The following is a 24,183-nucleotide window of genomic DNA, read 5'->3' as shown; positions in this document are numbered from 1 at the left end:
AGACAGTCAATTTTGATAAGGCAGTTTGAAAGTTGGAGAGGACTCCCACCTGTTTCCACAAATGTCACACTTTTATGCAATTTTCACATTTTTCACAATGTAATTTATGAGAATGCAGACAGAAAAAGGCGTGGCTATGTCCACTACTCACCAAACTGAAAGAAAGTGGTTTCACTCTTGACCCCGGGACCGGCGCTGGTGCTGGCTGCGACCTCGACGCTGTAGCGGATCCCAGGGGTCAGACTGGGGATGACCACGGAAAGCGTTGACCCGTCAACCGTCCGGTTGATGTGATACTTGCTCTCATTCCCCAAACACCAGATCTGCCGTCACAGAGACAAGGATTAATTCAAGCGAACCCACCGTTATGATTGAAATGTTGGCACACAGTGGGTATAGGATTACACCAGTAAGGCAAATGGAGCCCAGTAATCATAACCCAGCATCAGCAGAGTTAAGAGCAGCTGCTTATTAATAGGAAGACATTGACCTCAATATTAGACCTGAAACTGACATTCTGCTTTATTTACTCTGCTAATATTCTCACATCTTTCAGTGTGCTTTTTGTAAATATATATATTCATGTGCATGTGTGTGTAGTGGAAGTACAGAGGCTCAGCACTTTCTGTCAGTGCCCACTCCCCAGTGCACTGGGGACCTGGCCCAGTAATGAGCAGGGGGTGTGTGGGTGGAGGGGTGGGAGATATGGAGCTGGATTTAAAAAGCATGAAATTACTTCAAAGTTGATAATAAGAAAAAAAAAATTACCTGGAAAATTAAACTGAACTGTTTATTCCCGTGTGTGCCTGGGGACCCAAAAGGGTTTTCCAATAAAAAAGAGAGAGAGAGAGTTCCACTGCGTAACGTACAAGTTCCTAGAGTTGTTAAACAGATATTATATATTATAACTGAATTAAAATATCAAAAATATTAAATGTTCATATCATAGTGCTAGAATTTAGTGGCCATTTTCTTAAAGGTTTATTAACTGCATCTTTTTTTGTTTTGTATTCACTGATGTTATTGCTTTGTTTTTCTTTTTTTATACGTTTATGCTATTTATGTAAAATTCTGAAAAAAGCAGTGCAATATCACAATACTGATATTATTATTATAAATTATATCAACCTTCCTGACCACTCAGGTCTGTTGGTTCTGGTTCTGCATCCACAGAACCAGAACCAAACATGGAGAAGCAGCATTCAGCTTCTACGCACCACAAATCTGGAACAAACGTCCAGAAAACTGCAAAACAGCTGAAACACTGAGTTCTATTAAATCAAGGATACAAATCCACGTCCTGATGTATATTAGTTTGATGGCATTTGACAAAATGTAATGTTTGTCACTGCTTCATAACTGGTTTACTGTATTATGTTTTTATTGTGTAAAATAACTTTGAATTTTCTTGTTGCTCCAAATAGACATGTGATTGACATCACTGACCTAAATAAAGCAACCAGGAACAGATGAAGAGAAAAGTGCAGACATTGATGGATTTAAATTGTAGTAAGTGGCTTTAAAAAAAAAAGAAAGAAGAAGAGTTAGCCTTCACTTCTGTGTCTGGAAGCAGAACGAAACAAAACCAGATAAATAACTGGTATATAGCACCGTTTATTTTAGACAAATGTGCATTTTTTCATTTATTTATGTGCACATTTTAACTTTGGTTAAATTTTTTTGAACAATTAAATGTCGTTCAGAGTTATTGAGTTTATTTTTACTATTTTGTTCCTAAAAGATTTGCTTTTAATTTTGAGCAATAATAGCTACTCCACACCCCTGCACTCCTTCTACCCCCACAAAAATAAATAAAAAACAGATCAAACTTTTCTCCTGAAGGGGAGCTCAGTGTGAACTGAACAAACATTATTACTGTGACGGAAATGACAGATTTTTCCTAAATTCCACCACTTGAAACGCAACAAACTGTAAGATTCTCCAACCTCCACCAGATGGCACTGTTTCCAAAGCATTACCATCCACTCCCCAGAGTTTAATTTCATACCTTTTTTCTACTCTTTCAGCACACAGAGGAGAAGAGGCCCTGATGGGAGCACAAAGGTACACCTCCAGCAGGAATTACATTACCTTTCTCTTTTGTCTGCTCAGTCTGCAGCCATGTCTGCATCTCTATTATGTTTCAGCAGAACAAGTCCCATTTGCTCAGACTTGAGAGATGCTTGCTGTATTTATTTGTGAGTGAATGTGCGTGTGTGTGTGTGTGTTACCTTGTACTCCTGCACCACCCCGTTCTGTTCCTCTTCTGGAGGGGGTTGCCAGGAGACGACAACAGCAGTCCCGTTGCTCCCGCTCTCCGTCACCGTTACCTTACGAGGGGGGGCGCTGGGGGCTTTTGGGGAAACACAAAAGAAGAAAAAATAACATGTGTACATAGTTCCTTTGAATGCACTTACTCACACATGTTATTCAGTTTTTGGGTTTTACTTCTGAGTGAGACCAAGGCAGATGTGAGAACAAATGACTAATCAGAGAAATTACAATGCTTTATCTAAAAACGTGTTCCAAGAAATGTTTACTCCAAACAAACGGGGGTGATGATGGACTAAATTGTGGTGAATGAATAAAATTTGTGGTCAAACAAAACATTAAACTTAAAACACAGAGCTGGGTTTTTTCTTTCTGCTTATGAGGAGAAAAAGAAATGAGGCTTAGCGCTCCAAACACAATTATCAACAAAACCCAGAACAAAGACTGAAAAAGCAGAAAAAGATCAAAACACGCCCACTCATGCAACACACACAAACACACACACACACACAGGCACGCACACACACGTTCTAGTAAACACTTCCGCACTCCCACTTCTCTTGAAATGTTAGCGACATATGAAAATTTGCAGTTGGGTTTTAACCAAAACCTCAAGAGACTGCTACAACCACACCCAATGAAAAATTAGTACAACACATGCATGAATGAAGGGGGTTGTGGGGTTATGGAGGGGGGGGGCTGCCACCACTCACTGCCTGCCTGAACAGATGCGATATGCTTTCAAACATGCAAGTTGTTCGTATGAAACGATGTAGACATAGAGGAAAAAAAACACTAAAACATTGGCATGAAGACATTCCCCCCCACCTTCATCCAGGGTCTTGCCAGCTTTAACGTCGCTGTCTGTTCCCTGGAACTCGTTGAAGAAGGGGCGGACTTTGAATTCATACGTGACGCCCTTCCGCAGCTGTGTCACGACGGCGCTGTCCTCTCCGGGGGTCCGGACCTCGAACACGGCCCATTCGCTCCTCTGCTGGCCCTCTGGCCTGTACATCACCTTGTAGCCCTGGACGTACTGGGACTGCTGCTCCACCTGGATGAAGAAAACCAAGATGGAGTTGTTTACACAGGTTGATTTTTGTCAAATTGTGAAACTTATATGGTAGAACAGCACAAAGCAGAGCATTATTGTGAGGTGGTTTCTATATTTCTCGTGAATAAAAACCTGAAATGTTTTGACCTGCATTTATTTGGGATCTTGCACAATGAAATGCCTTTGGAATCAGGCATTCATTATGTCAACCAGGCCAGGTCTGTGTTGACCGATATTAGTTGGTATCTGTCAAATAGAACCGGTCCAACAATATTTATTTCTACCTAGTTGGCATTTTGTTTCTGGGGGTTGGTCATGTGATAAGATGTGATACAGGATCGGTATCAGTTATCAGGCGTAACAGTATATTAATATTTTCATGTCAGTGTATCCTTAATATTAGCATCATGAAGAGCCCTGTGAAATCCTACACTGCATAAAACTAATTCATCACACAGCCCGTCTATTGACTGAGCTTATTATTGGGTTTTGGAAAAAAAAGTCACACAGAAATCTTACAGTAAATTTGTTTATTTTTCATCTGTTATTTGTTACTGTCGATGGTTTAGAGCAGTTACTGTTTAGAGCTTGGAATCATCTTTCTGTATGTGTTGAAGTTACAGTAACTCAGTCAATACACACTGTGGTAAAGGAAAAAAACATGTTTGTGGCTCATTTATTGAATTATTCCATTTTTCGGGGCGTTTCCACCTGCAGCTTTGATTCCAACATGAAATTTTACAACCCATGTGAGTCAATGACTATTGACTCCTGCTGAATCCATATGAACGCCCGAGCGTTACACATTTCCATTTGCAAAATGAAAAATAAACCAAAATGAAAACCTTCTGTTCCACTTAACATGAACTTTTAGCTCGTCTGTCGCATAAAAGCTCCACAAAATGCATGAAAGTTTGTTGCTCCAGTGCTGCAAATTGTGGGAAAGTTTAGCGTTAGAGTTATGCCAGAATTTTAAAAAAAACGGCGTCGCAAAATAAATAGAAATCTGTGCAACTATAGACCAGGCAGAGGATGAACTGGGATACTAATTCATCACATCACCCATCTGTTTATCCAGATTCCTCTTTTTTGACTGTGTCTATGCGCCATTTGGAGCAGCAGTGATTTGTGCAAACCGCACAATGAGGTCATTGGCCAAAGGTTCCTTCAAGTCTGGAGCTGGTTAAATAGAGGCCAGACTCTCGGAGCAGTGTGTCTCATCCCATCCTGCTCTCTAATGCCTGCCGAAGTCAAACACTGGGGGAGAATCCGTTCAGGCAACACGAGGTGTTGACGCTGCAAAATATTCAGCTGCATCCGGCGTAGCATAGAAAAGTATTGTTTTGTTACTGTAATCAATGTGTAATAAATTTTCTCAGCAGAATTCATGAAAACAAACCACTAACTGGAGCGATAATATCCCTAAGGGTCTCTTTGGAAGGGAAGCTTGTAAAGATTTTACTGATTTCTTTATCCCTCCTGTATGAAAAAAATATGCAGCCACCTCAGGTGGTCTTCATTAGCCGGAAAACTGCGGCAAAGGAAAATGTAAAAACCAAGAAATTACCCAACGGGAATAAACGTATCACCGCAAAGCAAAGGGAGATCGTGTCACTTAACGACGACGTCAGGCCTCCTCGTGACATGTGTTTCTCTGGAACATTCCAGAGAGACAAAGTAACCAGAGGTAGTGATGTTTTAAATCAGTCTTGACATGTCAGAGTCATTTTCACCTTTTCCTCAGCTGCGTTCATCACTCATGGTGGCACTTCATAACACCTGGGAACGGAGGGAAGTGGGGGGGCCTTTTTTTGTCAAGAGAGAAGAGAGTTTTTTTGCTTTTCTCCCCTCCAGGGGGTCTTTTATGGGCTCTATTGTCCCTTATATGAAGGTAGGCTGACAGGAAAGGGGGAAGGAGAAAGGGGAAGACATGCGGTAAATGTCGGTCGGGTCCAGGAATCTAACCCGCGACGGCCGCTTCGAGGACTCAAGGCCTCCAAACGTGGGTCGCGCTATCCCCTACGCCACCACAGCACGCCCGAGAACAGAGTTTTGACCATTAAGCGACTCATCCAGCAGATCAATGTCTACTCTGGGGAGGTTTCATGATATTGTGTGTGTGATCGGTAACAGAAGCCCATTAGTACCTCATATTCAGTTTTGTAGTGGCGCAGAAACGCCACCATAAGCTCCCAGCTGTAGTTCACTGCCTATCCGGTTCCACATCTGGGAGCCATTTCCACCTAAAGGCATGGGCCTGCCATCTCTTCCCTCTTAGTTGTATTGTTTTAACAGTCGAATGTTTCCAATCTGAAACAGACTGGCACGCTACACCACTGTTGCATCTCTGCTACAAAACGACTGAGCTCAGAGGTTTGGTGTAGCTGCAGATTCTTCTTCAGGCAGATGGCAGATGAACACCGGGATCTTTTGCAAAATGCTTTCTGCAGTTTGTCTTCTACAAGGGGGGACTCGTATGATTAGCTCGGCTAAGCTGCTTGACAAAGTGAGTATATCAGGATCACCTGGGAGCCTTCGGAGACCAGATGTCAAATCCATTCTGGTTGCAAATGTTCGAGGAAAAAAACAGCTGCTGGTGAAAGTTTTACTGCGGAAAGCCGCCACTCACCGTCCACTGCACCCTGACGGAGGACGACGAGAGGATGGTGGGGTTGTGAAGGTGGATGACCACATCTGCAAGTTCCCTTTGGATCTGTCGATGGTCCACGCCCTGACTGGTGGGAGGGATGTCTGTGTGGGAAAAGCACAACGGCAGTCGATTTAGTGGAAAATTACGATCAGATTTACAAACGGAGAGTACAGCACAGCCCTGTACACAGTTGGCCATGCTATAATTTTGTAGACGATTATGAAAAATTGTGCAACCACAAGACAGGACGGAGCACCACAAAAAGTGATGTAGTGGGTATGCTGGGCCAATCAGTGGCACTGCAACACTGCCAGAGAATTACACACAAAAAAAAAAAAAAAAAAAGAAAAAATGCCGCCATGTTTAAGATTTGTGAGAGAAATGGAGCTTTGACGTCTTCGTTTAAAAATAGCCGCTGCGATGGCCACACGGAAACGTGAGACCGGCGTTCTGAAACCTTATGAACTTTGGAACCCTGTTTCAAAAATGATCGTTTCTGGTCTCCCAAGACACCAAATCCATGCAGACACGGAGCCTAAACAGTTTTTTTAACTCCAGAACATGGTGGGCCACAGGATGACTGCCCTAGTGCCCCTACCACTGGGCTTAGCAAGTGTCCTGGTGGAAATCCTGGTTTATATTATTATTATTCTCAATATCTAAACGTTGTGAGGCGTAAAATTAAAGTCAAATTTCTTATTTATGCACACAAACGTTGCCAAAAACACCCAATTGTGATTCTGTGTAGACAGAAGGAAGTTCTCACCTTGTGTTTTCACTGCGTCTGAGATGGAACTGGGATCGCTGAGTCCGTAGGCATTGGCCGCTCGCACCAGGAAGAGGTAGACTGCACTGGGCTTCAGGCCCTTCAGCACAAATGACTCTGTTTTCACATGCTCTGCCAACGTCTGCCAGCTGCTGCCGGATGCATGGCTGTCAACACACCAGGGAAGTCATTTCAATCGAACCAGACTCAATAAATATCCCACAGAAATCGGTTTGTGCGTAAAATGGCCGATGATCTTCACCTGAAGGCCTCTATGATGTAGGAAGTGGGTGTGGCTCCAGAATTGAGGTTGGGTTTCCAGGACAAGGTGATGGAGGTCCGGGAAACGTCTGTGACCTCGGGTTTTGACGGAGCGCTAGGTATCAGGTTTGGGTCAGTCGGTCTGTTTGGCTGGACGGGGGATCCGAATTCTGAGGGCAGAACAGAAATGAAAGGAAGCATTTATGTAATTTCCAATGATTTTAAAACACAACATATTTCCTCACTGTCAGGATTTTATTTTACCTTGAACTTCCAAATAGGCTTTCCACGAAGCCTCTCCACTGGGAGTGGAGGCGATGCAGGTGTAGGTACCGGTGTCACCAAGCTGGAAGAGGAGAAGGGGAAGGATAAATGCAATAATTTAAATGAGCACAACCGTCGCTACCCTCTTCACGCCAACTTTCACCGTTCTGTTTATAAATATCTAAATAAAATGTGCCACAGGCAGCTGCCACTGCCTGATGATCTCAGCATCGTCTCATTTTAGGCAAAACTGGGGGAAAGCAGCTGGATAGGTCAAACGGCGAAACACTTAGTCAAATGGAAAAGATATTCACAGAATTACATACTAATGAGAAGCTTTTTCTCCGTCACACCTCTTTGTTCTAAGAACTAAAACCAACTGCTGCTCTGAACAACTGATGTGGTGACAATTAGTGCTGTGGGTTTACACTGATCACACGGATGATTAGAAGTTAAGCCTAAAAGCTGATCCTTTCTGAACCAACGTGCACTATGAAAGGATTAGCAATAAAGTTTATTTACATTTTAATTGAAAACTACAGATTCAGTCTGAATTTCATCTAAGTGCATCACCAGCCTCAATGTCTGTTGATTTATGAATTAAAATGTTTTCGTAATATAATTTATAAAATAGGAATCTGCAGAATAAGTTTAAATTCAATGTGTTGTTTTGACTCCACAGTAAATCAGATTATATATATTATTGGTCTGATGTAATATTCTAATTTTATTTGTCTTTTCATTACCTGTTAGCAGATAATCATTATTTAACAGAAAAGGAAGAGAAGGGTTTCAAACTTTCATCCGAGTGTAAATCAAAGTGTTTCACTTGGTGATAAAGTTCTTGAAATAAATGGACATTTTCAATAATAATCTAATTCCTTCAGAGCCACCCAAAGGTTTGTGGCTAAGTTCTGGGTTGATATTAGACTGATCATGTTGTTCTGATTGTGTTCATTTAAATTGCCGATTTCTTTCGTCAAACCCAAATTTTAAGCGTATTTTCAATACTCCATATCGAGCCAATTTCTATCTTTTCACACCCAAAAAATCTGATTTGTGCCACGTTGTAGATATACTGTATCTCTGGTAGGTTTTTGCCTGGAATCCTCCAAACATGCTAATGGCTCAATCTTTTTCTCATATGACCATAAGCTTTTCTTTCAAAGGCAATTGGCTTGTCTTCATTAGATTGATGGTTGATTGATTAGAGTTGACTTGGAGCTCCAGTGGTTTCCTTGATTTGAGGTTTGGTGGTTCTGGTCTTTCCCTGAATCAGTTTCTAAATGTGCTATTGCTAATATACGAGTATATCCATTCTGCTAAAAATCTAATAAGGCAAACAAAAGCATATATTATTTACCAAAGTGAAAAACACTGTTTTCACACTGATGCATTTTCAAGACGTCTACTCTGTTAACTGAAGGGAAAGCCTCCAAGACAAATAAGTCTGCTCCGCTTTGTCTGTGATTTATAATCTGCTAACGGCTACTGCGCCGAGCAAAACAAAACTGTGGAAAACAGAGATAAATTGTTCGAATAACAAAATATAATCATGTCCCCCACTAAATGTCCCCAAGGTGTGTATTTTTTGGTTTGCCAGGAAGGAAATCTATTAAAATTTGATCACAACAACAGTTACAAAACCATATTAAGAAAATAAATTATCCCAACGTGTCAAAAACATCTTCGTTAAAACGTTGTCTGGGAGATATGACAAGTTCATTAATGTGAAGTGCCTGCAGAGTTCTTCCTCTGCCTCAGCTCAGACGCATCGCCTCCTGCCTGCCTCGCAATGGCGTCCCAATCACGCCGCAATCTTGTCACAGCAAGACACGCCAGCATTCATCAGAACACGGCAAGCTGACGTGAACCCTGACCTGCCGACGCCTCAATCTGGAGAAAACGTTGTCATCCCCCCCCCCACTCGTCTCTCTGCCCGAGAGCACTCGGCATCACGGGTTCTGCCGTGGAGCCCGAGCATACGGACACACACAGGAAGACACACACAGAACCCGCTGCTGCTGCTGACTGACTGACTGACAGGAGCTGCACGGTGTTCAACTTCACAGGCTCTGTTTCAAACCTTCGACAACTGACTGACAGCCCGCTGAGAGCCGGGTGCTGGCAGAAACACATGCTTTATTTACCAACCAGCAGGGATTTGCCAAGCTCATTATGGGGAGAGCATGGACAACTCTGAAACCTCATGGAATGGAACTTGGAATCTAATAGAAAAACCAAGTGAGGGTAAAGCTACGTCTTATACTCCAAGAGGAAAAAGTCTTTCATTTTGGGGCTTGGACTCGGGATGTGTTAATTTTAGTTTATTAAATGTCTTTTAACATGATACAGTTTTTAGCGCAGTTAACTGCATTTGTTTCTCTCAAGCTGGAACCTTTGTTGCGTGTTTCTGGTACGCTCATAAACCTGATGAACAAGAAAAGTCTTCAAACAAAACGATGGACGACAAAGCTGATCAAAAGTGATCTGCTGGAAAGCTGGAATATTGAATATTGTTGTGTACAAGTTGTGCTGAAATGAAAGTTTATTGAATTTAAAGTTTATTGCAAAAATGGATTCTTGCATTATTATGTTATTATTATCATTACACTACTGGCATATTGTCTCAAAACAACAATATTATTGTTTATCGCGATAACTTCTGGGAAGATTAATCACCCAGAAACATTAGTTATTGTGACAGGTCTATCCCCTGTTGATGTTTGGTTTCCATGACGGATGGAATCGGATGTTGGCTCCTGACAAAACAGCTCAGTTCAGAGGCACATGAACCGAACATGTTCTAGAACATTCTAGCTCTTTTTGTGAAACACGATAACTGGGAAACTCTTGCAAGGCTTGATAGCTCATGTTGACAGATCATCTCCTTTCATTTTAACTCAAGTAGAGCTATTGAGCAAAACTATATTGGCAAATCTTTCACTGGACACCAAAAGATTAACAGCTTTTCACAAAAACTGGTTTTATTTATTTATTTTTGATTTTTAAGTTTATTTGATAGGGACAGACAGACACTGACATAGACAAACTGAACAAAACAGCAGTGCCATGTTCGCGTCATAGTGCTATAGCAACAGCTAATTCGCAGCACTTGTCCCTAGATGGGCTTTGAAAAAGTACATCTAAAAAACCGAAGTGATAATCATTTAAAATATCACAACATAATGTTGACAACATCAACAAACAGTGAAACATAAAACCATCGAAAATGGATACAGTTCTGTTTTTGACATAACCAGAGTTTTGTTTGTTTTTTGAATGTACTAAAACTGGTTACGGACTATAAAGTAACGGCTCAGGGAATGGGGATGGGAACGCCGCATGGAATTTTGGAAAACAAGGTATCATTTTTCTTCCACTTCAGACGCACATAAAATCCCAATTGTCACCTTGAACCAGCTGCCTTACCTTTGCGTATCGTATTTGTAGCGCCCCTGTGTCCAGCTGTTTGACTCTGGAGTCATGTGTGGACACTAAAACGCCGTCCTTCCTCCACAGGATGGTGGGTGTGGGGTTACCAGATGTCACACAGCTGAGGGCCACGGTTCCGTCCACAGCCACCGTTTGATTGGTGGGCCCCTGTCGTATAACTGGTGGCGGGCGGTCTGACACAACTGGGGGAAGAGAGGAAGGAAAACGGGCAATTACGAGAAGCCGTGGAAGCTGCTAATGTGGTGTGGCCAGGTGAAAGGAAACTGGGATTCAGTCAATTATATCCAGCTGGGGGGAAAAGCAAACAGAAAAAGTAGAGGAGAGAGGGACCTGAACAAACAGAGAGCAGCGACACAAAAATAGGAAAACAGTGGGGATTGTAGGAGAGGAATTAAGTTCAATTTTGAAGAACTGGAAGCAATTTATTTTTTTTTTTTATCATTCAGCAGCAGGCGTTGATGCTGGCCAAATAATTGCTGAATTAAAATTAAAATGAAAAGCTTTGTTTCCTTTTCAATCAGGAGCCTAGCGGTATGCATCAGAGCATAAGCCCCCTCCCCTGGGTCACAACAAAGAATAAAAAAAAAGACTTAAAAACTCATCAGAACACATAAACTTATTAAAGCAATGATGCCGAAACTCTTCCCAGCTTACTTACATGATTTCTGAGCACAGAAATTATGTAAATAAAAGGAAGTAGGTAGCTAGATGTAAAATAAAAGGTCTACGCCCACTGATCAGATTTCTCTCTTCTGGCCTGCTTGTTATGATTCAACTTTTTCAATCTTCAACCAAATTTTAATCAGATCACCTCAGTAAAAAGATGAATAAAAGATGCTGCTTCTTATTCATGAATTTAACCAGGGGGAAAAAAAAAATCTATTCAAACTATTCAGGCCTTATGTGAAAACGTAATCACCCCTTAAACATAATAGCTGGTTATGCCACCCTTGGCAGCAACAACTGCCATCAAGTGCTTACAGTATCAAGCAATGAGTCTTTTACATCACCGTGGAGGAATTAAGGTCGTCTCTTCTCAACAGAATTATTCATCATTCACTGGTATCATCCAGGACGTTACCAAATGCTTCAGTAGGAGTCATCTAGACCTCTTTGCTTGTTTCTTGAAGTGGTTCTGCCTCTTTTTGCTCAGGTTCCCATCTACTTGAGCACTTCGAAACATTGAATTCATTAGAATTGGTTATTTCTGCCACACTTGAATGTTTTTGAATGATTAATTAACTGCAGGGTTTGTTTTATTGTTTGGCTTATTTTTAAAGGGGCATTCATGGTTCGTCTTGATTTTGTGCTTTAGGATTTACGCTGAGTGACTGACGTAACCAGACGTTCCTTACGTTTTTCTGGTTGGAAGGAAGGTCGTTGCCTTCTTATGCAATTCCACTTGATTCTCATCTCCCTTCAGTACTCCATCTGGAATTTCTCCCATTGAGCTGAATTCTTCCAGCCGGTCCAATCAGCAAACTGAAGGGCAAGTAGTCAATGAGGACTTTGACTTTCTGAGCTGTTTTAGAATTGCAGTCTGCCTGTAGTTTGGCAACAGCAGTGGAGGAAGTGAACGAAACAGTTCAGTCCACGTTCCAAATAGTGAACTAACATCAACAGCCGCCTCCTTCAGCTCAGCACTTGTCATATCACACAATTTATTTACAGTGCACACAATTTCTGGCAAGCTAAATCCAAGAAACAACAATGAGCTAAAATGTAATGCCTCCAGCAATCAACCGTTTTCAATAACCAAGGGTCCAGACCCTCTGAACGAAGCAAAGCGTAGAACAAAATGGCTTTGTAAGATAAATGTTCATACCTTCTCATCTGTTTTTGATGTCTTTTTAAAGTCTTTAGATCAGGGATGTTGTGTTTGCCTTTAAATCTACTTCAAGTTGTCAGGTTCTATTTTAGTGATTTCTTGACAATATCAGTTTGGCACTAATCTCCCCTGGGTTAGGGAAGTGACACTGATACTTATATTTTAATCTGTACATAGTTCATTTGTAGTTAAATGTGTGAAATAACTGAAAGATGTTTGAATAAAAAGACGCAGCAACAGGATAAAATCTGTCACATCTTGGTAGTTGGAATGCTTCAGTCGGCAGAAAGACGAGACCAAAAGGAGGAACTTTAATAAATTTCACTCACTGTATTTGCTCTGTGCCGTGTGCGATTCATCACGATTCCATGTAGTGTTGCCTCCGTCTCTCTTGTCATTATTAATATTCATAGCCCTACTGATGACCATTGCTGTCTGCTCCTCTGATTTACTTGCAAATTACATTCACAGAGGGAAGCTCAAATTAATAGCAAACACAGTAAAGCAACATATAATGATGTATTTATGTGTGCATAGATCTTTGGAAATGTGTTGCGGTGTAATCTGCGGCTGCTTTGTCTCCGCTTTTGTGTAAAGGGGATGGTACAATTACTAAAACATTGTCAGCAGGACCTGTTATTACCAGATCTGCCTGCGGAGAAGTGTTGGCCTCAGACTGGCCCGCTCACTTTAATAACTGTTATTATTATCCAGAGAGCAGGACTGAATGAGAAACAGGAGAGCAGCCAGGGAGATAGAGCATTCCATTGTAGGCCTTTAATGAGGAGGGACATTCTGGTAAATGAGGGGATGAATCTAGGTGTGTCGTAGATGGAGTGGTGGCTGCCCAGATATCTGTGGCACCGGCGGAACCCAGGCCCCGGCTCGTCCACGCGGCCGGCGGCGATTGGCTAAGCTGCGTAATTAGAGGGGCCGGCCCAGGCCTCACCGCACGGCCGCAGTCTCCCGACGTTAGACAACAGCAAGCCAAGCATGGAATACTGAAGGAGACATTAGCCAGCACAAAGCCAGAGCAGCAAGAAAGTGAGCCATGGGTCTGGATGCAAAGGCACCAGAGAGTCTCAACCTCCTGACAGGAACACTCAGAACAGGCCAGACCAAACCTCACAAACCCCAACACGGATTGTAATACGCTTTAGAGCACAACCACAACATTACAGATGAACAGTGTTATACTCACAAACTTTAGATTATCTCAAATTCCAATAGATCTGATATATTAACTTCTCTTTCTGCGTTATTAACTCTCTCCCACGGTTTGCTGTGTGTCTTTAATGAAACTGTCCAGTGGTGTCTCTCGTTTTCTTCACTAACAGCCAAAAAAAAAGAGAGAAAAACAACAACAACACACAGCTGGGTAATAAAAGCATGGATTTCCACTTCAGGATTTCATCAAATACAAAGTTTTGTAGTAAATAAACTAAATCTGCTTTGTGTGTTCAAGCTGATTCAGCAGCATTGGAACTCCTTTTTGTGTGTGTATGCGTGTGTGTGTCCAACTCAAATTACCCCAAGTTGTGGTGCAAAGTTCTGTCAAACGAAATGGTGACGTTGAAGCTGAAGTGGTAGAAATCTATGTGTTCATGTGTGAATTTGTTCATCTAAATAGTTTCTGTACAAACAGTGGATATCCTCCATATGCACATGGGCGCCACACATCTCTTTCTATCACACTGCAAGCGCACCACAACAAATCCTGTCGTGTGGAATTATAATGCTCTGAGTGAATGGGGACGTTTACGTATTGCAGCGGATGATTACCTCAGGTTGAAACACATCAAAATGCATCAACACAACAAATCCAACATTTAAAAGACAAACACTTGATGGAGTTTGGCTACATCGAGGCTCAACGCAGGAAAAAAAGGACATCCGGAGCGGCCAGACAGCAGGTAAAGCAGCGCAGTACTACAAACACTCACCTGGATTAGCATGATGGTCAGAAAGTTAAACAAATTACCAGAAAAATAACGGAAGTCTTCGAGCTGGTGCTGTAAGACGAGGGTTCTGCTCTCGCTCTTGGAGCGCAGCTACGCGCTACTGGTAGTAATATTTCCCAGACGTAGCGCAGCTCGACCTCCACCAGACAGTGAACGTCTGCTTAAAGCTGCAGCGTGTAACTTAAAAAAATAAATAAAGATTTTAAATATGTATTAAAATAGGTCTATTATGTCTAAATTTTGTGAATTTATTGCCAGATCATTTTTCCATTTTGCCAGGTAACATAGTATCATTTATACCTAAAGCGAAATGTTAACAGCTATTCCAGGCAATCGATCGGTGATCGGCAGAGATCGGCCTCATGGATGATCGGTATCGGAATTGGCAGCCAAAAACATGATCGGAGCATCCCTAGTCTGCACCATCAAAAGGTACATAGTTGCGCTACTGCATATTTGCAACAGATAAAAGGAATAATAGATGTAAAACTAATAATTTTGGTTGATTTTACAGAAAAGTTTAGAAAGCAGTTTAAAAAGAAACGGTTTCCTACCGTCAGTAACCTCAAGCAGGGCCTTGGTGATCACACTGCCAGCGATGTTCAGAGCCTGGCAGCTGTAGTATCCCATATCGGAGCGCTCTGCGTCTGTGATGGTCAGATCCCCGGTCTGAGATACAGAGAACCGGCTGGAGGGTTGAGGTGGTTGGTAGGAGAACAGGAGGTTCTGTAAGGGAACCAGAACAGAGGCTTTGGGAAAAACAAAACAAATAAAAAACAGTACTGATGTGTCATAATATTGATCCTCCAAGCCTGCATGTGGTGCTTTAAAAAAGAAAATCTTCACAACCCTTGCTTCAAAACAACCACAACTTCCTGGTAGGAATTAAACGTGGCACCAGAAGGTTCAGTTGTATGGACAGACATGTTGGTACAACTGCTTTTAATTAGAACCATCTGAGTTTTTAGAAATATTTGCTTTTAGTTATATTGTTCTGTTTGTTTTGTGGATGAAAGGCCAACCTGCATAAAAATGGATTTGTTTCCCCAGATATTTGGCTGCCTGTGGACCAGGCCTCAGTTTCATCACAGACACAAACTTCAGTGTCTTTTGGTTGGACTTTACATGAATTTGACAAACTAATATTGTGAAATGGTTGCTTTTGCTTTTTTAGTTGTTTTTTTTTTTTAAATTAAAATCCCCTAAACTCTGACAGTGAAAGTCCAACACAATCAGTAAAGTTTTTGGCTGTAAGGTGAAAAATAGCTGAAAACATTTCAAATGAAACTGAAATATTTAAGACTTTGCTCCTCCTTTTACCTGACTGCCTTCCCTCTGCCAGAAAATGGCCGGCTGTGGGTTCCCAGTGGCCTCGCACTGGAACGTCACCGTCCTGCCAACTCCAACCACCTGATTCCTCGGTCTCACCACAAACGCTGGGGGCACTGCAGGACAGCCATGCCAATGGTCAGCTCTGGTTTAGCCAAACATGCTACAACATCACTACAGCACAAAAGATACCATCACACATCCAATATTATTTGAATGGAAGACAAGAGAAATTTGCCTGTATTCAAATTTGTTACGGGTTGGTTTCAACTGTCTGCATTTCCACAGCAAATTAAAGAGTGTAGCATTTAAAGCTAAAATATACACACATGATAGATGTTAAAGAAAAAACAATAGTTACTTCCATACTGCTCATTTGCATGTGCAAAGCTATGGAGCATTAAAATTTACATGGAAATGGGGAATAAATTTGAGCCATCTGTCCATGCTGACAACGTCCAATGGTGTAGGCCTCACCAGAATGCTGTTCATGCATCTTAATGACAAATTCTAGCTCAAATAAAGAGCTACAGCCGTTACAGCCAAACGACAACCATGCAGTTCTGTGGTGACATTGGTTTAATAGGCTAAACGTACTCCGAGACTGTGTCCTCTAACACTAAAACCTAAAAAAGTTTGGTCATTTTTAAATAATATATACAAGAATGCAATCTCAAAACTGTCACCTAAGATATGAACACAATTTGTCTATAAGTACCAGCTGATTTATTTATTGTTTTGGTGATGGGGTGTTTAAAAATGGGGGAAAAAATTAAAAGAATGAAATGATGTAGCATTACCTTGGAGGCACAAGATGAACATTTTTTATTTTTTTTTACCCTCTAATGTCCTTTTGTCCCCGTTGCCCGTGACAACAGAAACATGATTGCTGATTGAAGGGTGGAGAGGTGATGGGTGAAGGATGAAGGGGGGGTTGTGACACCTTCCTGTCTCTGTCAGGGTGGTGAAAAGGTGACGGGTGACATTTCAACTTACCAGACACGACTAAAAAGGAAACAAAAAAAACACAAAATGCCAGAATGAATAACCAAATCATAACAGCATGACAACAAATGAAAGATAAGGGGGGAAAAAAACAGCAAGATGTCCAAAGATATAAATAATCATGTTGTTTTCATCCTGTGGGAACAAAATAGACACGTTTCATCCTTCATGCAAACCCTGGGGACAGAAGGATTAGGTTGGGTTATCAGGATACAGACAAGAAAGCATTTACATTTTTTTACAGTTAGGACAATTTTAAGCAAAAATACACATTTATTTGGTTAAATCCCATAAACATGAATATGAAGCTCATACAGGACAAAATGATTTTCAATGTTATTTTTGTAACCACACATTTTTAAGTTTTGCCACAAATTCACCTTTGAATTTTGGTTTGAACTTTGACTGGACCATTCTATCCCACATACAGCTCTGGAAAAAAATTAAAAGACCACTGCAAAATGATCAGTTTCTCTGATTTTACTTTTTTATAGGTACAAGTTAGAGTAAAATTAACATTATTCTTCTATTCTATGAACTACTGACAACATGTCTCCAAAATTCCAAGCAACAATTTAGTATTTATCTGTGAAAAATGAGAAACGGTCAAAATAACAAAAAAATGATGCAGTGCTTTGAGACCTTCATATTGATTTAGAAACAAATATATTAGTGTTTGAACTCAGGAAGAGTTGAGAAATCAATATTTGGTGGAATAACCAGGAGGTTTTCAGTGGGCTCTTCAGTTTTTCCAGAGCTGTGTAAGCTTTGATCTAAATTAGTCAGCTGTAGCTCTGGCTTGATGTTTAGGTTTTGTCATTCTTCTGGAAGGTGAATTTCCACCTCAGTCTCAAGTCTTTTGCAGCTTGCAATAGATTTTCTTCACTATTTTTATGTATTTCCTGATTACTCAGGTGCTAACAAAGGAAGAACCCCAATAATCTTTTTTTTCTTTTTTTACGGACCTCACTGGGTTACTATATCTTAGTTCCTGAAACACAGCTTTGCATATTTAAACCAGGTCCATAAAAAGACAAGGTGAATGTCAACTGTCACTCGCCGGTCCTAAATCCCCCTCTGGCCAATCGCTCACCTTATCTAATCTGTCTGCTTCAGCGGCTTCCTCAGAAACATAAACGCTGGCGGTCAGAATAATGGCCGAACTCTTCCTCCTCCCATTGCTGCCCTTTAAAATGCAGATAAGACTCACATCAAACACTCCCGACACAAGACGCTCAGGTCTATCTGTGTGCTAGTGGGCCTAGATACGGACCATCACGAGACACCCCTAACACACACACAAACTCTCCCTCCCTTTATATAACCATTCATATGTGTCTAAGCCTTTAATGAGGTAACACAACCTCTCCCATGTTGCTTCTGATCTCAGTTGCAGACCAGGAGTGAGAAGAGACCCTGAAATCTGAACCGGCTGAATAGTTTCTGCTTCCTGTTGGTTTTTAGCACAGAGGGAGATTTTATGTAAAAGGTTTCGACACGTTTCCATGAACAAACTACAGTTGATTCCAAATTCATAACAGCAGTGTTTGTGACAATGGAAGAGAAAGAGATGAAGAAATAGATAGAATGTAGGGATAGATGGATGGATGGATGGATGGATGGATGGATGGATGGATGGATGGATGGATGGATGGATGGATGGATGGATGGATGGATGGATGGATGGATGGATGGATGGATGGATGGATGGATGGATGGATGGATGGATGGATGGATGGATGGATGGATGGATGGATAGAAGTTTGACAAAACAGGCCTAAATTCTGGAAGAAAATATTTCCATTTATATTATTTCCATTCTTTTTCCATACTTTACCAAACCTAAAAAATGTTTGGAATAAACTCTGTGTTGATCAGACGGAGGAGGAATCTTGTTATCAATAAAACTATTAATTAGAAACTACAAATCCCCAACACCGTGGCCTCCATCAGTAATCAGGCTGTAAATGAAACGTTTCCAATAATCCATTGATCGCTGTAACAGCAGGCTTTAAATGCTCATCAGAAATAACAGTTCAGTGATCAGGTCAGATGAACACAAAGGCAAATCTGTAGCTGAGGTCACGATTGCAACCTTGGGGGTCCAGTCAAAGGCCACTCCGCTACATGTGCCCCATCTTTATAAACGATGTTTAGCTTGTATTCTATTAAAACCCATTTCACCCAAACAGGTTTTACCATTTATCACCACTAGAACAGCACAACATGTGCTGACAAAAACAAAACAAAAAAAAAGTTCCTCTCATTCACACTCTGCTGGCAGCAGCTCCAAGCCGCCATCCAGTCCCTTTACATGGACTATTAGCAACACTGCTCTGGGGACCATAACTCTTTTCAAGACTTTCTCTACACATAAATCAGCGCTAACAGCAAAGTGAGCCAGCTGAGAAAGAAAATAACACATTGATTTTCAGACTGCAACTGTCAATGCAGTCTGAACAATTCATTTATAGAAACATGCTATTTACTGATAAAGCTTAATTTAAAAAAACCGAAAAAACCCCCCCACATACACACACACAGAGCAAACATTATCTGACCGCGCCAGACACAGAAAAACTTCCATCCAATTTTGAAATCGTTCGTATGCGATTACAGAAAAAAGGAGATCTTCGCCATATTCTCATGCGACTTAGATTACCGGCTTCACAATGAAGCTATAAATACAGAAAGTGACTTGGTCGTTAATGTGTTGGTTCAATCAATCACGTGAATATTTTTCTTGAGATATTTATAAGTCCAGAGGAGTTGTAGCTGGCTGATAAACAAGCATGTGAAGCAATAATTCACTGATTGAGCCGTTTGAAAGAAAAATAGCCCCGAGCGCCACTTCCATAGTGTTGTCTTTGTTCACTGAGAATCTGAGCACAGAAGGTGAGAGGAATCCCCTCTGAAGTGTGCAGCTCAGCATACCTCCTTAGTCTTCTAAGACAGCTAAAAATAATAAAACATTTTGGTCATAAGACGAGATGAGGCAAGATGTTGGATTTGCAAGAACGAAGCAAAGTGATATTTAGCAGTATTTTTTGAGAAAACTAACTGTCTGTTTGGCTCAGTAAAAGATTGACAAATCACTGTTGTTGAGATATACACAGCTCTGGAAAGAATGGAGAGTCCACTGAACTGAGTCCCTTTGAAATACTAAAAATACAAAAAAAAAAAATAATATTCCACCAAGTGTTGATTTCTGAACTCTTTCTGAGTTCAAACATTAGTATTGTTGTTTGTAAATGAATATGAACTTGTGTTCTTTGCATTATTTGAGGAGACATGTTGTCAGTAGTTCATAAAATGAAAGAACAATGTTCATTTTACTAACAAATCTATCACTATCTATAGTGATAGACAATCTTGAATTGTTTTTATCCAAGTTTTTCTCAGCATCTCAGCTACTGAGTCGATTAGCATAGGCCTCTTTGAGAACAATTTTTTACCTCTGAATTATTGTTATTCTCTAGCACAGGTCCTCTGTCGTAGAAGCTAAAGCAACAAAGCCTGACTCTGGAGATTTGATGCAAGCTGACGGCGGCCGCCGCTAAACCGACAAACTAAACTGTTTCTCCCCACATCACAGGTTTCTTCACTACTACAGCGACATCCCACTACCTATACATCGTCCCTTCTGCTTTGGCCCACTTAGACCTACAATTACCCAGCTTTTCTTTCCATCTCTGTGCCCGCGTCTGTAATTAGAAGCATGTCATTTCCGAGCGTGGGACTGTGGCCCGCTTGTCTTTAATTAGCTGGACTACTCTCTACCCACAGCCTCACTGGCCTCTGTGCATCTCGGCCTGCTTAAACTTCACTCTGAGGAGAGAGTGGAAATTGTTCTGGGCATCAGTCAGCATCTGATTTAAACAATATGATTCCTGCTATGCCATCATTTTTTTTAAACATTCCTCTTCATAACTGTGGCAAGAGAGTTTTCTTGGCTGAAGTAAAGACAGTTGAAGGATTTGCACGATTTAACTCTCACCAGATTGTGAGTTGAAAGGCATGATGTATGAAGAAAGAAAGAAAGAGAGAAAGAAATAAAGAAAGAAAGAAAAAAGAAAGGAAGGAAGAAAGAAAGAAAGAAAGAAAGGAAAAAAGAAAGAAAGAGAGAAAAAAAGAAAGGAAGGAAGAAAGAAAGAAGAAAAAGAGGGTCAGGGAATTGCCCTGAGGTTAGGACATTTAATTTCCACTGAGGACAGGAGAGGTTTTAGCATTTCAAATATGATTCTAAGTCAGGAGAACAGCTTATTGAGCCATGCATCAATGCAGTTCCCTTTCATTAACTAACGTTGCATCAAGGGAAGAGAAAGAATGGGGAGAAAAAAAGCAATAAGAGGAGATATACTGACGGGAGTATTGGCAGGTGGACCTAATCTTGTGCCTCAAACCAATCTAAGGTTTGGTGTCTCACTGAGTGAAGTGGGAAGTAATTGTAAAGGGTAGCCATGTGAAAATGAGCTATCTGGGTTTCCTTCTAGGGGGTTGGCAGATGAAAAGAGATGCCTTGTCTCTTTAAATTTCTGGTAGTGGTGACATTAATATGACTGACCTCACTACAGAAATTTTCTCTTTACCACCACCAGCCACCAGCCATCCCCCCCCTCCACTATCACCCCCAGCCCCAATTCCCAACCCGTTCCGCATCAATTGTGAGCCAACCCTCAAACGCCGGCATTCGCCCTCACCGTATGCCCTCTGTCCAATCCTGGTTCTTTGTGCTCGAAGCTTCCTCCCTTCTTCCCTCCCCTCTTGTCTCACCAGACTCCAAACATTCCCATTAGTTTTGCCGTTAAATGGCCCCTGTGTTCCCCTGAGTCTCAGGAGACTTTTGGGGGGGTGATCCCACCCACCCCCTACTTTCCCTGAATGGTTTCTTTCTGAATGTTCACACTCTGTGACCAGCTGCGTTATAGTCCGACCGTGTTAATAAGAGGTCCAATTGAGAGGGCCACAGGAGACACACACATATATTCCATTGGTCCTCAAATGGTACTGTAAGTCTGGAAACATGAGGGACGAAGTGCGTCTAGAGAAATACCACTTGTATAAGGCAAATGAAATCGATTGGTGCTGAGCTCCCATGTGCAATAGCTCTACAACCATTATAGATTTTAGGATTCTTTTTTATTAGAAATCAATCAGTTAATTGAGAGAGAAGAGAGTTTAAAGTGATGATCATATAGTAGCCATGCTGGTGGCTATTATTGCTTTGTAGCTGGGCTAAATTGCTTTTCAATCAAGCCGCACTAAAACTCCAAATGGAAATGAATTTAGAGCAGCTGTCCAAGGGGCTATTAATAGCACATGTAGCAAAGCCAAAACAGGGTAAAACTTTAGACTTATAGGGGGCTATTGAACTGTGGTGTGGCCTACCGTGGACGGTGAGCGTGGCAGAGGCCTCCGCCTTCCCCACCATGTTCTCTGCCACACACGTATAGGAACCTACGTCAGCGGAGATCACGCGGCGGATCTTCAGGGTGTGGTCCTCACGCATCTCGTATCTGGAAATGCAAAGGCGCCAATGAATAAAATGTTCGCAAATATAGCAGAAATGACCCAAGGCGCAGACAAAGGGATCAAAAAGGAGTCTTTGCTTGGATGAGTCGTACCGTCCTTTAGGGAGGTCGCCGTCGTCTTTCCTCCAGCGTACAGTGGGAACTGGGTCACCACGAGCCTCGCACTTAAACTCCACACTTTGGTCCACTAAGACCACCGTGCTGCTCGGGCGACGCACAAAGCTAGGACGCTCTGCAGAAAGAAAACAGTAAATCAATAAAGCAGACATCTATCTAGCTTCTAGCCATTACACTGGCTGGCTACCACAGTGAGTATTATTATCCTTCTGTGCACTTAAACCCTATAATTGATTATTTAAATGCAAAAACAGAAACAAATTTCATTATTTTTCCGTCAGACAATCATTTTATTAGGAACTACTTTTGAACTTTGTTCATGCTCACCTTTGCTATATGCTTTCCCCCTTTTTAGTTGCCTCTTTATTCTTCCATCTTAAAATTTATCTAGTAATTTGCAGAAAAGTCTTTTGACAAAATGCACATAATAAAATAATTAGAAATTCCTTTTATCTGAAACAACATGTATATTTTAAGGAGAAATGGCCAAGATTAGTATCCAATTAATTAGAAAAGTAAAAATTATTTTTGCACTCACATTCACATTATTAGAACTACTATTAACAGGAATTTAATAAAACATAGCAGTCTTCACTAATTGCTTTTTGGCATGTTTTACCAACAAAATTCCTCAAATTAATTTCAAAAAAAGCATTTTGTCCACACAAATAACAAGGTTGAGAATCTTTTTAATGTAAAAAAAGACATGTTCATAAGTAGAATAAAACACAGTAGTGAATGTATTGCAAATAGATAAAACCAAGGAAGTGAAAGTAAACACCTGGATGTGTGTTACGTTGTCTGTAATCACAGAAAACTCCAGAAATCAGAGCCCAGGATCAAATCTGTCACCTGACCTAAACTAATGCTCACACTCTGTCTCATCCACGCAGCCCAACAGTTTACAGCTATTACAAAACTTGATGCTAAGTTTATGTAAATCCAAGATAAAAATACCTAAAGTCTTCTTATAGGTGCTCCAATGACAGCATGTGATGAACTACGAGCCAGTTAATGATGTAATTAGGAACCTCTGCTTGGTTCAGGGCCCAGATGAGTATCTGGGTCAAAGGTGACTCATGTAAAATCTAGTCCAGCTGCTTCACAGACAAGAAGCTGCAATAAGCAGCACAGGAACCCGGTTTACAGAGAGACTGTGAGTCATGTCACACTGTGGGCTAAAGGTCAGCGACATCATTTTGTACCCTGCAAGTCAGAGACTAAACATCTGGACTTTGTTTTTACAGCCGACAAACAAAAAGAAGAGACTTAACCAGACAATGGGTTGGCATGCTGCAAAGAAGAGAGAAACAAAAAAATAGAAGCTTAATTACCCAGAACTGTCAGCTCAGCGATTTCACTTTCACGCTCTCCGACCATATTTGTGCCGACGCATACATACTTCCCAGCATCACTCTTGCGGGCATTCGTGATCATCAGCTTGCCTCCACGTATCTGAGTGGATACAAAAAGGTAATTAGAATCTAAATGTGGAGAAGAAGAAAGTTACACTATTTGCATTTGACATACTAAGGCCTTCTTGACACAAGGAAACAAAAAAAATGTTAAGCTGATTTGGAAAGAAGACCAGAGAACAACTGAGTCTCTAGATGTGGAAGGCTGATAGTGACATATGATAAAAGACATCAACTAGTAGCGGAGGTCTTTTTTTTTTTTGCTTTGCGCTTTT

General features: G+C 41.2%; 1 protein-coding gene across 6 annotated transcripts in view; it reads right to left on the bottom strand.

Moving 5' to 3' along the window:
- robo1 (roundabout, axon guidance receptor, homolog 1 (Drosophila)) overlaps nt 1-24,183 on the bottom strand; it is a 438,436-nt gene that overhangs the window by 29,509 nt on the left and 384,744 nt on the right. For all 6 annotated transcript variants that reach the window (XM_044118650.1, XM_044118649.1, XM_044118652.1 and 3 more), the window contains 14 exons: nt 23,828-23,948; nt 22,470-22,608; nt 22,234-22,361; nt 16,837-16,845; nt 15,832-15,956; nt 15,066-15,237; nt 10,699-10,904; nt 7,267-7,348; nt 7,004-7,172; nt 6,742-6,908; nt 5,955-6,076; nt 3,100-3,325; nt 2,232-2,353; nt 152-323 (listed from right to left, as the gene is read on the bottom strand). In XM_044118650.1, the coding sequence (XP_043974585.1) occupies nt 152-323; nt 2,232-2,353; nt 3,100-3,325; nt 5,955-6,076; nt 6,742-6,908; nt 7,004-7,172; nt 7,267-7,348; nt 10,699-10,904; nt 15,066-15,237; nt 15,832-15,956; nt 16,837-16,845; nt 22,234-22,361; nt 22,470-22,608; nt 23,828-23,948 (1,960 nt within the window). The remainder of the gene's footprint in view (nt 1-151; nt 324-2,231; nt 2,354-3,099; nt 3,326-5,954; nt 6,077-6,741; nt 6,909-7,003; nt 7,173-7,266; nt 7,349-10,698; nt 10,905-15,065; nt 15,238-15,831; nt 15,957-16,836; nt 16,846-22,233; nt 22,362-22,469; nt 22,609-23,827; nt 23,949-24,183) is intronic.

Source organism: Gambusia affinis, linkage group LG06 (assembly GCF_019740435.1).
Source record: "Gambusia affinis linkage group LG06, SWU_Gaff_1.0, whole genome shotgun sequence".
Classification (NCBI taxonomy): Eukaryota; Metazoa; Chordata; class Actinopteri; order Cyprinodontiformes; family Poeciliidae; genus Gambusia; species Gambusia affinis.
The sequence above is the reverse complement of the archived record's forward strand: the minus strand, read 5'-3'. Positions and strand labels throughout refer to the sequence as shown.